Genomic DNA, 13,408 nt, shown 5'->3' on the forward strand with positions numbered 1-13,408 from the left:
AAATAATAAACCCAAAAAAATGTCTGAAAAAAAAAGTTTCCTGGGCCCCATCCCTCCAGAGGCTGATTCAGTAGATCAGGGTGGGGCTCATGGATGTGCATTTCTGACAAGTTCCCACGTGGTGCTTGTACTGCTGGTCAGAGAATTACACTCTGAGAACCACTGTTCTGAAAGAGGACCAGGAGGGGAGGGTGGCTCCCTCCACCTGTGTCACTTTGGTTTTATTGTGCCCTTAACGTAACCTATTTGCCAAACACACTCATATGCCTCTTCTGCGATTTTGGCAGCAGTGTCTCTGAAGGGCTCCATCAGTTATAATGGTCTATAACTGAAGCAAATGAGTGTTAGATCTCCGAAGATACTTTTTTTTGGATTCAAGAATAATAATCCATAAAATCAGCCATTCATCTACAAAATGTTGGTTATGAACAGTTGAACCAGGCAATTTCTTTTCCTCTTATGAAGCTGAAGTGCCAAATTTAGGAACTTTAAAATGCCATCATGCTTTCAAAATGAATCCCAAATAAATCTGTCTTAGAGAGTCTTCCTCTCTCCTGGCCCTGTTTGCTATGGAGTTCCCCACCTGTATCTCAGGACACCAAAATTTGGAGAATTCTTGGAAAGAGCCTGTTTGTAAAACAGATTTAAAGTGATGCCAAAATAGCCTCCTTAAATAATTTCAGACACAGACGCAATGACAAAGAACCTGCTTGTAGAAAGTGATGTGGTGAAAATCAGAATTACTCAGTTTGCAAATAGGATTTGTTGAAATTAGACAGGAGGATATGTTATGCTTCTTTATCTCTTATGTGAAGCTAAAATACATGGCCTTTATTGATGAAAAATTAGGCTTTGCTTGACACTTATTCTCATAGCAACTTCTGAGCCCTAGTCAGTGATGACATATATACTCCAATGCCAGAATTACCAAAAGCTCCTTGTTTCTGACTTTTTGATGCTTAGTGAATGCCTGTGTTATATCTTGACCCATTTAAGGAAAATGGAAACACTAAGTTTCTAAGAGATGAATTTTTGTTGTTGCTGGTGTTTGTTTTTTTCTTTGGCTGAGCCACAAGGCTTGAGAGATCTCAATTCCCCAACCAGAGATTGAACGCTGGCTATGGCAGGAAAAGTCCTAACTATGGGACTGCCAGAAAATTCCCTAAGAAATGAATTTGAAACATGGTTCACTTGTGCAAACCCATGAGCAATAAAAGAAAAGAAATTACAAAAGGACAAATTTAAACTCTAAGTTTTCTAGTTGTGGTTACTAGTAAAAGACTAGTATACTAGTTGTCACTAGTTAACAGAATGCCCCTTTTTGGAAGTGCATCAAATCATGGCATTGACACTTAGTTTTCCTATTTCTCTAAGTATTAATAAAGCCTCATTGGCTGGTTTAAGAGAATCAATGTACTTTTAATGCTTTCTTATAAATTATCTTCAAAGTCCATTACATAAATTCACTAAAAATTCATTTAGTTTGGAAGAAATTTATTAATAAAGATACTGAGTTTTCAGATTTCATGTGGGAGGTTGGTAACAGGTTTCTAGCTCCGATTTTTACAAAATAAGGTGAGCAGCCATAACCTAAATGAAAAACATTTAAAAAATAAACTCTAAGAGTATCAACTGCCTGAATTTCTTGTTATTTTTTACTCACAACTGAATTCCACTGAAAAATGCCCCGAAGAGTCCAATCATTCCCAGGAATTCCACTCGGCTCAGAGTTCGGATGATGTATTCTTCCCAAACGTTAGAGATACCATACAGTGTGGCTCCTCCTAAGACCAGGAGATCCCCCACCAGCTTATTTTCCCCTAGGAACAGAAAAAGAAAAAGGAAGCTTTATTAAATCCTAACAAGAATTTGGTCCCAGCAAAATCAGATTCCTGTGCTTAAGACCAGGAGATCCCCCACCAGCTTATTTTCCCCTAGGAACAGAAAAAGAAAAAGGAAGCTTTATTAAATCCTAACAAGAATTTGGTCCCAGCAAAATCAGATTCCTGTGCTTATTCTGAGGCTTCCCTGGTGGCTCAGACTGTAAAGAATCTGCCTGCAATGAGGGAGACCTGGGTTGGATCCCAGGTTTGGGAGGATCCCCTGGAGAAGGAAATAGCTACCCACTCCAATATTCTTGCCTGGAGAATTCATGGACAGAGGAGACTGGCAGTCTCAAAGAGTCAGACATAACTGAGGCACTAACACACATTATTAGTATATGCTGACATTTTTATAGAAGTTCTGTATTTTGCCTACTGAGATTAAGTAAAGTCTGTTTATGTGCGCTTCAGATATGTTGTGATATGAAAAGGTTGCTATGTCTACCCAATAAGAAGTCTTCCCTAGCTAAGAAAGAGACTAGTTTCTTCTGGATTGTACCCTCTCTGAAGAGTACCACGTCTTCTGTCCATGGGTTGAAAAGTCCATAGTCTGAAATGAACTATGGGTTGAAATTTTCAACTCCCCTAAAGTAAGCAACAGAAGAGTGAAAATATATGTAATTCGCTATCACATAAATATTTTTCTTCTTTCATAAAAAGTATCTATTTGTTCTAAATTCACTTTTGGCTAGTTTTGGTTTATGTCCAATCTCTCATAAATTATGTACCCAACTATTTCCTATAATTAGGCCAACTCTTTCTACTCCAGGAAGTGTGAAGCCAGGGAAGGAGAGTGGGAATCAGCAGCCCCAAGTGGTCTCCAACTCTGACCTGTGTAGTCGGCTCATGGGCACTCAGTAGACGTGAAGTTCTGGGGCAGAAGAGGTGCAAGCTGGGGAGGGGACTCTGTCCAGCGAGATTCTAAGAGAGAGACTCACCCTAGAGTAGCCTTGCATTCCCAGCTTAGCTGGAACAATCTAAAACCGCAAAACCAGATTATCTCTGTATAGCTGGGAGCACTGCGTACTCTCCACAAAGAGGTTTCACATAAAAGAATCTGGGTGGGGTTTGGGGAGAGATCTCATGCCTCTGTGGTCACCTCCAGGGATACTGACTCCAATTAGTGTCACTTTTTCTGAGACAAGTTCCACTCCTAGTAAGGATCTCAGAGAGAGAAGAAAGCCTGAAAGGCCAGAGAGCTTGCTGGGGTCACTCTCAAGGGAATGGAGCTGAGAGTCTGGATCAGCAAGGGCTGGCAGCCCTCACTGGGCTCCTGGAGAGTAGATGACCCAAGAACGTGATGAGGCTCCAAGGAACCTCAGGCCTGTGTCCTGTGTGCGTCTTCTGGGGAAATGAATGTTGCCGTTCCAGAGTAACCTGATTAATCTTTTTTAATTTAATTTTTATTTTTTTAACATCCAGAACATTTTGTATTGGGGTACAGCTGATTAACAATGCTGTGATAGATGTGGTATATATATATATATATATACACAATGGAATATTACTCAGCCATTGAAAAGAATGAAATAAGGCCATATGCAGCAACACTGATGGACCTAGAGAGTGTCTGCTGAGTGACGACAGAGGAGAAATATCATATAACATCCCTTATATGTAGAATCTAAAAATAAATGAAACAAATGAACTTACAAAACTGAATAATCTTTTTTATGTGTCAACTAGAAAATCATGACAGAACTCGTAATTTTAAGGAGTTCATTTGAGGAATAACTAATAAAATAAAAAGCATCCATTACTAAGATTACCAGAGAAGGCAATGGCACCCCTCTCCAGTACTCTTGCCTGGAAAATTCCATGGATGGAGGAGCCTGGTAGGCTGCAGTCCATGGGGTCGTGAAGAGTCGGACATGACTGAGCCACTTCACTTTCACTTTTCACTTTTGTGCATTGGAGAAGGAAATGGCAACCCACTCCGGTATTTTTGCCTGGAGAATCCCAGGGACGGTGGAGCCTGGTGGGCTGCCGTCTATGGGGTCGCACAGAGTACGACACGACTGAAGCTACTTAGCAGCAACTAAGATTATAAAATTATAATGAACATGATTTAGTCACTTTTCAATAAGGAGTCATTTCAGAATCTTGTGACATGGGGCCATTACTACAAATCTCAATGATTGTTGTATTAGCGCAGTGTGGAAATGTTGCTTGATAGAATTGTTGGTTAATGAAATTTATTTTATATGAATGGATTCAGGAAAGTTAAATTATAATGAAACATTTTAATAGAAATTAGAGAAACATCAGTCCAGCTTGTAAAAGTCCTAAAACGAGGCTGCACTGTTTCAATGAATAGTCCCACCAATCTTTTTCAAACTCCACATTTGTTTCATTATGGTCTATTCTGTTAAGCCTTTGACTATGTGGCATCTACTCCCCAATACTTTCAATTTTTCACAGTCATAATTTTTGTTAATAATGATACAATGTTGTGTAACTGCAAGCTCAGAAGTATTTCCTAAGTTATTGGGGACAAAATGATTAAATACTATCTATTAAAATTTTACCAGTAAATGTATTTATCAGTTTTTAAATCATTTGAAAGTAGATACTTACACATACAGCATGTGTGAAATTTTAGGTGATTAAATAGAATTGAACTAACCAGGACATGATTTTATCATATCATATAGTGAAGTGTTTAATATAATACAATTTGTAGTTAACTGGAAATTACAACATGCCCTATTAATGCAATAGATATTTAACATGGTTGAGTCAGTTTTTCTGAATGTTCACAGGGAAAATTATATCTAGCAAATGCGTCATTTATGTATGAGTGAAACCACAATGAGTGATAATGATTTGCAGATTTGGGGTAAACGGACACATCTGAAATTATGAGAAGTCCATTCAAGCCCATGCCTTCTTTGTCTCCTCTGAATTTCACACTCTTGTACCTGTGTGAATTTGAGTAAGCTGCAGGAGTTGGTGATGGACAGGGAAGCCTGCTTGCTGCAGTCCATGGGGTTGCAAAGAGTCGGACACGACTGAGCGATTGAACTGAACTGAACTGTACCTGTGTGTGGCCCTCACTGCACTCTGCTTCAGGTCTGTTATTGGTTACCTTGCAAGTCTTCCCTTCTCTCTGTTTTCTTCCACAGTAGGGTTGAAGGGTCTACTGTGACTTACTTGGTTTTATATTCTGTGTGGTCCCTAGCACAGATTCTGGCGCATTGTAAGTTCTCAATAAATGCTTGAATGAGTTGAGCTGACAGAAAAGGTTTTTCTTTTTCCATCCCATGGTAAAGATGTTGAGTGGCGATGACATCTTTCAATTCAGGTAGACATGGATTCTAATTGCATCTCTATCACTTATTACTTGTTAAACATGGGCAAGCTATAGAGTCTTTCTGACTTGAGTTTCCTTATTTTAAAATTAGGTTATGGTGAGGATACTGTAAAATAATGTCTGTAAGATTTTTAAAATGCAAAATAATGTAAAATGCCTAGTATATCATCTGGCACTTATTAAGTGTTCACTAAATGGTGGTTAAAAAGAGTGAATCATGTAAACCCATGGCTGATTCATGTCAATGTATGGCAAAAACTACTACAATATTGTAAAGTAATTAGTCCCCAACTAAAATAAATAAATTTATTTAAAAAAAAAAAAGAGTGAATCAATCATTCTCTTTGAATCACCACCTGTCAGATTGGGTTGGCCATTTCTCATTTTGGATTGCGTCTTGGTTCTAATCAACCTAGTCATAATTGCTCTGCAAGAATTGGTTTTCCTTATTAAAGTTTTCATTAAGTACTAGAAACACTATTTTTGGAGGGATACTTGTGCCTGTGTAGTAGAGAGAGAGGGAATGTTATTTAAAATCACTACTTACCATTAGTTCAAGAATAAGTGGTGAATTATAGATAGCATCACTGTCACAATGGATATGAATTTGAGCAAACTCCAGGATACAGTGGAGGTCAGAAGAGCCTGGCGTGCTGCAGTCCATTGGGTGGCAAAGAGCTGGACATGACTTAGCGACTGAACAACAACAACATAGTATTCTAGAGTGTTGAAAGACTACTAATGAAATTAATGAAAATGAAGCCGTCTCACTAAACATTTTTGAGTTTTAAATGCAACCAACTGCTTTGTTTCTCTGAGACTCATTTGGCTTTAGCACACAAAGTCCTACATCTGGGAAACACCTCCATTCTGGACAATCTGGGACAGTCATTCATCCTAATTTACTACAATTGAACAATAGTACAATTGAACAATTTTTTACAAGAGTCACAATTATGGAGAAATAAGTATTAAGTGGTATAGCTGAAAAATTTCACATCCTACGACACAATTTTGTAGTGGTGTGCCCTTGCACAAATTTCTTATCTTCCCTGAGTCGTGATTTCTTCAACTGCAAAAGTGAGAATAAAAATACTTTCTTTGCTTAATTAGGAGGATAAAATGAGATGATTCATAGGAAAGTACTTGGCACCTATAAAACTATCACCTTCTAAAATTATGATTAATTATCTAATTCCTTGAAAATATTTTTTCTCTTTTGAAATAAATATAAAGTTATATCTGGTAATAAAGAAAAGTGTCATTATGTTATCTAACATCTTTGATAAGTGAACTATAAGCTGCAATATAAGTGCACTGTGATAGAAAGGAGATATTTTGAAGAGTAAGAAATACATTTTATGACAAAGATCTATTTTAATTGAGTTTTAATCTTAAACCTATTATTTTCTAACCTTCTCTTTTATTATATATTCATACATTTTCCAAGGAAAGTAGAAATATCATAGAGAAACCTCTTTGGCCTTATTACTAAATCATTTTTACACCCTCCAACACCTATCACATTCTCAAGAGCCACTTTCTCGCATGTCTTTCCCGCAGGTATCAGTAAATGCAGAGCTGGTCTCTTAGAGGAGGCTTGTGACACTACAGGAAGGTGGCAAAGAATGAATGCACATACTAGGCCCCCTGAAGTTCACTGACAAACTTGGAAAAGACATTTCCTTTGAGTTCAGCCTGGGAGCACCTATAGTAGATGATCAGTTGTTCCCAAGACAACCATAGAACTGGAATGTGTTTTTGTGTCCGTCCTACTTTGTAGACCATTCCACCGGCTCCAAGGCAGTCTCCACGGCCAATATCAAAAGTCCTTGAGGACTGATCTACCGTATAGCACATGGACCTCTGCTCAGGGTTATGTGTCAGCCTGGATGGGAGGGGAGTTTGGGGGAGAATGGATACATGTTATATGTATGGCTGAGTCCCTTTGCTATGCACCATAAACTATTACAACATTGTTCATTGGTTATACCCTAATACAAAATTGAAGGTTTAAAAAATAAAATAAAAAGGTAACAGATCAAGTCAAAAAAAAAAGTCCTTGAGGACAGAATTTGAAAAATCCCAAGCTAAGGAGAACCATGGACTAGCACTATAACAAGGACTAAGTCAGTCATCCTCTTTTCCTGCAAAAAGCTATTGATACAGTCATGAAAATTTATATCAAGTTGAATGCCTGATTCAAGTTCTGGTGAGTGCTTGAAGGATTTTACAAAAGTTCTGACCCTGGCTAATTAATGCAATTTAACCAACTCTTACCGTTAGGGTAACCAATGGAACATTTTTGATAATGATGCACATAAGGCTTATATTGTCTTCAAAACCAGTGAGTTATTTTCTCTTTTCAGAATATTTCATATGATAGCTTAAATTACTGCATAATTTAATATTTTTAAAGACATAAGATGTGTCCAATCATTGTTTTACAAAATGAGCCCTTGGGTCCTAAATTTGGGCTGCCTTCAGAACATCAAGCCGTATACTTGGGCACCATTATGTGAGCATGGATGGTACTCAAAAATTTAATTTTGTTAAAACTGGCCCTTCATATGTTACAACAGGAACAAAGCTACAGGCCTTAAACAGAGTCACACCAACAGATAAAACACTGCTCCCGCATGTGTCATTCTTTTAAAAAATGACCACTTTAGAAAGACTCCCAAATGGACTTACTTTCTTTTTCTTAAGTGTAATAGTATTCCTTTCCTAACACTTCACTTCAAATAAAAAAAAAATTTTTTTTACAGGATTAGTGAATACAACCTAGTGAAATCATCTCAAGTCAGTTTAACATTCTGGGCTTAATCGCAGATTTATCATGACAATTGTCTTCCTTGACTATGATGCAAAAAGATGGCCAGGGCGAATGGGGAGGGTTCAGCAGAGCAAAATTTTCATAAATAAGAGCACCTGTTGCTTAGTCTGTGCTTACACAGTTCAAGCAAAGCTGAGAAAGGGTAATTCAATTGTGGCTTTATGACAACTAGCCACGTTGTATCAGATAAAAATACTGTCTCACTGGCTCAAAGAGATGATCTACATTGGGACCATGATGGAAATACAGCAAAAACTAGCCTTTTCATGTAATATCTATCAATATCCCACGGAACACTATTTCATAGAAGAGAATCTGGGAAGAGCTGGTGTGTGTGTTTTTAGCGCATCTGTTGCAGTGGGGACTGATGACGCTGTGTTTTAGCAGCATTTGGAAGGGATACAGACTGCTCTTTTGCTCTGTGTTATCCCTTCAGTTCCCAGCAATGTGGGAGAGGGAAGGAAGCCTGTTCTAGTCTCAGCTGTGTGACCTCGGGCAGCTCGCTTGGCTTCTCTGTGTCTTGGCATTTTTTGTGTGTTAAATACAGGGCTGCCAGACAATGTCCCTTTCAGCCAAAAAATTCTATGGTGCAACTTAAAAACATAAATGATGCTCATTTCACATATTTCCTATTACCTAGTCTCAGAGAGAAATGTCCCAATTTTAACTTTTTATCCTTAATTCCGTCAAGGAAAAGGCAATTCCAAACCGACAGAGCTGTACTTTTTATCCTGTTCCTGATGCTGACAAAGAACATTGTTTTTGTTTTCCTGCCCCCTGAAGCTTTCTGTAGCTTGAGGATCTGGAGTATGTTTTAAAGAAATACACCGCTTTAAAAGTGATCCTCTATTGTAATATTGTAAAGTAATTAGCCCCCAACTAAAATAAATAAATTTATAAATAAATAAATAAAATAAAAGCAGAGATATTACTTTGCCAAAAAAAAAAAAAAAAAGTGATCCTCTAGAAAGCATTCTGGATCAGCGTCCCCCAGAAGACCGTAGCTTTGATGAGTAAACATTGAAGCTTACCATGTAGGTCTACAAGGTAATTACCTGTGAAAGTGAAAGTGTTAGTCCTCAGTCATGTCAGCTCTTTGCGAGCCCATGGACAGTACCTTGCCAGGCTCCTCTGTCCATGGAATTCTCCAGGCAAGAATACTGGAGTGGGTAGCCCTTCTCCAGGGGATCTTCCCAACCAAGGGATCGAACCCAGGTCTCCTGCATTGCAGGCAGATTCTTTACCATCTGAGCCACCAGGGACTGCTACCCAAAGCCCTCCCCTCAAACAAACAAACCAACAAAAAGGATGCATGAGCAGATTGAACTTCACTCTCCCTCACAAAAATATCGAGTATTCCTAATCTAGTCTTCAAAGTTTAAGTAACCACTCGTAAGCCTATATGACTAGCTTCACCTAGTAATTTGAAAGCTCAGTCTTTCTCTGACTTGGGAGAGAAGGCATAGGCAGGTGGGGTGTGGGGATGGTCCCGGTGGCTCAGGAATGGCCTGACCCACTGAAACTGTCTCTAACAGCTGGTCTGGGACAGGCAGCTTTAGCCTCCAGCACATGCTCCAAGTGGGTCATGACTCCCAGCTTTAAATACAGTCTGAATGTTTCTGAATTCCTGTAGAATGGGCATGAAAGCTGTGTTTTGCTTCCTTTGTTCACTCAGGAAACATATCTGAAGCACCTCCGATGTGCCATTCTCCTGGGTGTAAGGGAACAAACGAGGGAAGGACACAGACTATAGGGCGCCCAGGTTCCTGGTTTGCACCATGAGCCACAAACGTCCCATGTCATTCCTCGGGCTCACCCACAGAGGTAAGTAACCTGGCGGACTGGAGACTCACCTGCTCCCTGGTGCCTGCCCACAAGCACGTCGGCGCCCGCCATGCAGCCCATTCCCAGGATGCAGACAACGATGCCGATGAAATGTACAGCCTTGTACCGGATCAGCAGGAAGAACCAGGAGAGCAAGATCACCACCGGGATCACAAAGCAGTCCAGGAGCTACAGCAGGGAGGGAGGGAAACAACAGTAGGGAGTTCAGAGGGAAGCTTTCCATACAACGGAAACTTGGAAAAATGACTTCTCTCTGCAGAGAGGACATTGCCCCTGAATCTGAGTTTTGGGGAAGACCCAGGACTGCTGCAGTTAAAACAGACTCTGAAACAAATGACATGAACTTTACTTAAACCCAAGCCTTGAAGAAAAGGGGAGAAGGCGAATCAGTAAGACAGGCTGGTGGTGAAGATTCTCCTGCCCCTACGGTGTCAGGGCAGCTCAACTTTTATCTTCCTTAGCACACAGGCTCACTCCATGGAGACACTCAGGGGAGAATAGACGGAGCCATTTTAGATGGTCCCAGAACTCTGGAAGCAGATGTGGAAATGGGAGGTGAAGGGGCAGTGGTCTTATACTAATCTATAAACTATTAGGATCTAGACAGAAGTTGAACTTAATTTCTCCCGGAGCTTTCTCCCCACTACCAATAAAAATTACTTTAATCTGTTTTAATCTGTCACTCTTTATAGGAAAAAACCCTAAATATAAATACAAATATTAGTCTCAAAAGTTTACAAATACTTAAAAGATACTGTAAAAAAAAAAAAAGTAAAAAAGGAGAGCGAGAAAAGAAAGAGTATTAAGAAATCTTTGATTTCATTTCTTATATATTTTGCACAAATAGTGAGATTCCATCTGACAAGGAAGCCCTAAGAGATGGTGGAGAGTTTGTTCCTGATCATGTAGTAAGAATCTGATGAAATGAGAAGACCCCTGTGTTGGGAGCCAAAAGACCTAAATTTGAGTACTAAATCCTTATTTAGAGCAGTGTGACCTTGGGCAAACCACCAACTCAGGAAGCCTCAATTTCTTGTTAGTATAAATAAAGACTATCTCTAAAGATCATTGTGAAGTTTGAAAATAACCCATGTGAAAGCATTTTATAAATTCTGAGGGCCCCAATTCCAGTCTGTGCCCTGCTTCCAAACACGATGCTCTGGACTCCACAGAGCTGGTTGTCTCTACCACCTTCTGGTAAGAAGTGACCTCTGGACACTCCATGAGAGGTAACGTCTCATTAGACTCATGGATGGCCCCCAGGACTCCAGACTCCATGTACTAAACAAGAAAAATGAGGAACTGGTGATCCGGTCTCATGGCCCAGTACTGCTCCTCTGCTAGAATCCTAAACAGGTCACCCTACCACCCAGTAGCCAGATCCAGGGCAGTGGTCACTAATACCCCTTCCCTTTCACTGTCTACATCCTATGGATCACAAACCAACAGTCCTTCCTTCTTACTGTCTACATCCTGTGGATCACCAAAGTCTGTCAGCTCATCTTCTAAACAACCTCTCAAATCTACTCTTATCACTTCTGCCACGTAGACTGGGCTAGCATCCTCTCCCACCTGGAGCAAGCCCTTCCTTCCTGCCTCAGGGTCTTCATTCATGCATCTCCTTCCTTCTGGAATGCTCCAACCAATTCTTGAAGACCTGCCTCCTTCTTCAGGCCCACACCTATATACTGCCTCCTCAAACAGCCTCTAGGGTCCCCAGGCTAGGTCAGGTTCTAGTGAATGATTACCTTGCATTCTATACCTCTCCTTTACAGTGTCAATTATAATAATTCATAATTAATATGGAATTATTACCATAATGTCTGACTTCCCCACTAGTCTGGAGGTCCCTGAGAGCAGGACTAGATTTCTAGCACTCAGAGTAATGCTGGGCTCATGAGAAATGTCCCATAATAGTTACTGAACAAATACATACAAGGATTTTTAATAATCAGTAACATCAAAATGGGGTCTCCAAGATTCATTAAAGGCTGAAAAATGTTTGTGTATTTCCTAAGCACCCCTGACCATCAGAATAGCTTTCAGGCACTGTAAACAACACTTGGGATCGTCACTGTCCATAAAGCTTTTTGTGACCTGGACAGACCCTCATGCTTCTCTGTGTTGCAGTCATCCCCTCTGCAGAATGGAGAGAGCAGTCAGAAGAGTAAGTTGTCCCTGAGGTTACTGGGAAATGATAATACTGAGCTGCACCACAATGGATGAGGGGCTGAGCCCAGAGGTCATATACTCTGGCACAGGGGTGAAAGCTGGTAGGATGGCACTCCAGCATACGGTCCCTCATTGCACACTTAATTGTCAAGTTAATGATAACTACTTGATGTGACAAAATGCTCTTAAGGCAAGTTTTACAACTGGCCTCAAATACCATTTATTAGGAAATTTGAGTTTGCCAGTGAAAACTCTTCACTGGGCATAAAACAGTTAGTGTTTTGCTTTAAAAATTAGAAATGATTGACTCAACGGTTAAAATATCTAGCTGCATGCTCCACAAATGGGATTTCATTATCTGGCTGGAAGCCCTCAGTCAGTGAAGCTGAAGGCTTCCATGCTTGAATAATGGACGGCAAACCAGGCCATTATCTAGTCTTTGAGGAGGGCTCAAGTGAGCTTTTCTGGTTCTCAGTGTCATCAGAAATCCCAAAGCACTCAATGAGTCCTGGCATCTGTCCCCTTAATGAGCTGAGCTGAAAAATCTGTACTTGTGAGTGTCAGTTGGTCCTATGGGTAGGGAGGACTTTTAGAAAGAAGAGAAGACAAAAGAATACTACAGTACAAGCCAGAGTTTCTGGGACATTTCAGCTGGGAACCTTGGTGCCAAGCATACAGTAGGGTTCAATAATGGGTGACTAACGAACCAAAGAATGGATAGGCACTTGGTATCACTGACTATCAGAAGGGACATTAGAGGTAATCCAGGCTGCTTCCGGCATTGGGAGTAGGACAGTTCTTTGTTTTGCAGGACGGCCCCATGCTCTCTGCAAGGCATTTAGCATCCCTGGGCTCTGATCACTAAAAATGTTGTTGTTCAGTCTCTCAGTCTTATCCAACTCTTTGTGATCCCATGGACTGGGGTCCATTCTTCCCTGTCCTTCACCATCTCCCAGAGTTTGCTCAAACTCCTGCTCATTGAGTCAGTGATGCCACCCAACCATCTCATCCTCTGTTGTCCCCTTCTCCTTCTGCCTTCAATCCTTCCCAGCATCAGGGTCTTTTCCAATGAGTAGGCTCTTCACATCAGGTGGCCAAAGTATTGGAGCTTCAGCTTCAGCATCAGTCCTTCTAATGAATATTCAGGGTTGATTTCCTTTAGAATCGACTGGTTTGATCTCCTGCAGTCCAAGGGACTCTCAACAGTCTTCAACACCACAGTTTGAAAACATCAATTCTTTGGCACTTAGCCTTTTTTATTGTCCAGCTCTCATATCCATACATGACTACTGGAAAAACCACAGCTTTTACTATATGAACCTTTGTAGGCAAAGTAATGTTTCTGCTTTTTAATATGCT

The 13,408-nt window shown here is 40.2% G+C and overlaps 1 protein-coding gene and 1 long non-coding RNA gene across 2 annotated transcripts in view; one reads left to right on the forward strand and one right to left on the reverse strand.

Annotated features, from left to right (window-relative positions):
* The window catches only part of SLC35F1 (solute carrier family 35 member F1), a 425,474-nt gene that overhangs the window by 48,248 nt on the left and 363,818 nt on the right, over positions 1-13,408 (reverse strand). The window contains exons 4-5 of the mRNA XM_081530916.1: positions 9,886-10,045; positions 1,664-1,820 (exon numbers count right to left, since the gene is read on the reverse strand). Of these exons, the coding sequence (XP_081387042.1) occupies positions 1,664-1,820; positions 9,886-10,045 (317 nt within the window). The remainder of the gene's footprint in view (positions 1-1,663; positions 1,821-9,885; positions 10,046-13,408) is intronic.
* On the forward strand, positions 6,960-10,547 carry LOC145521976 (uncharacterized). The gene is made up of 2 exons (XR_014065818.1): positions 6,960-7,408; positions 9,708-10,547. It is a non-coding gene; the product is annotated as an uncharacterized LOC145521976 (long non-coding RNA).

Source organism: Giraffa tippelskirchi, chromosome 9 (assembly GCF_054371585.1).
Source record: "Giraffa tippelskirchi isolate mGirTip1 chromosome 9, T2T-mGirTip1v1.2.pri, whole genome shotgun sequence".
In the NCBI taxonomy this organism is placed as follows: Eukaryota; Metazoa; Chordata; class Mammalia; order Artiodactyla; family Giraffidae; genus Giraffa; species Giraffa tippelskirchi.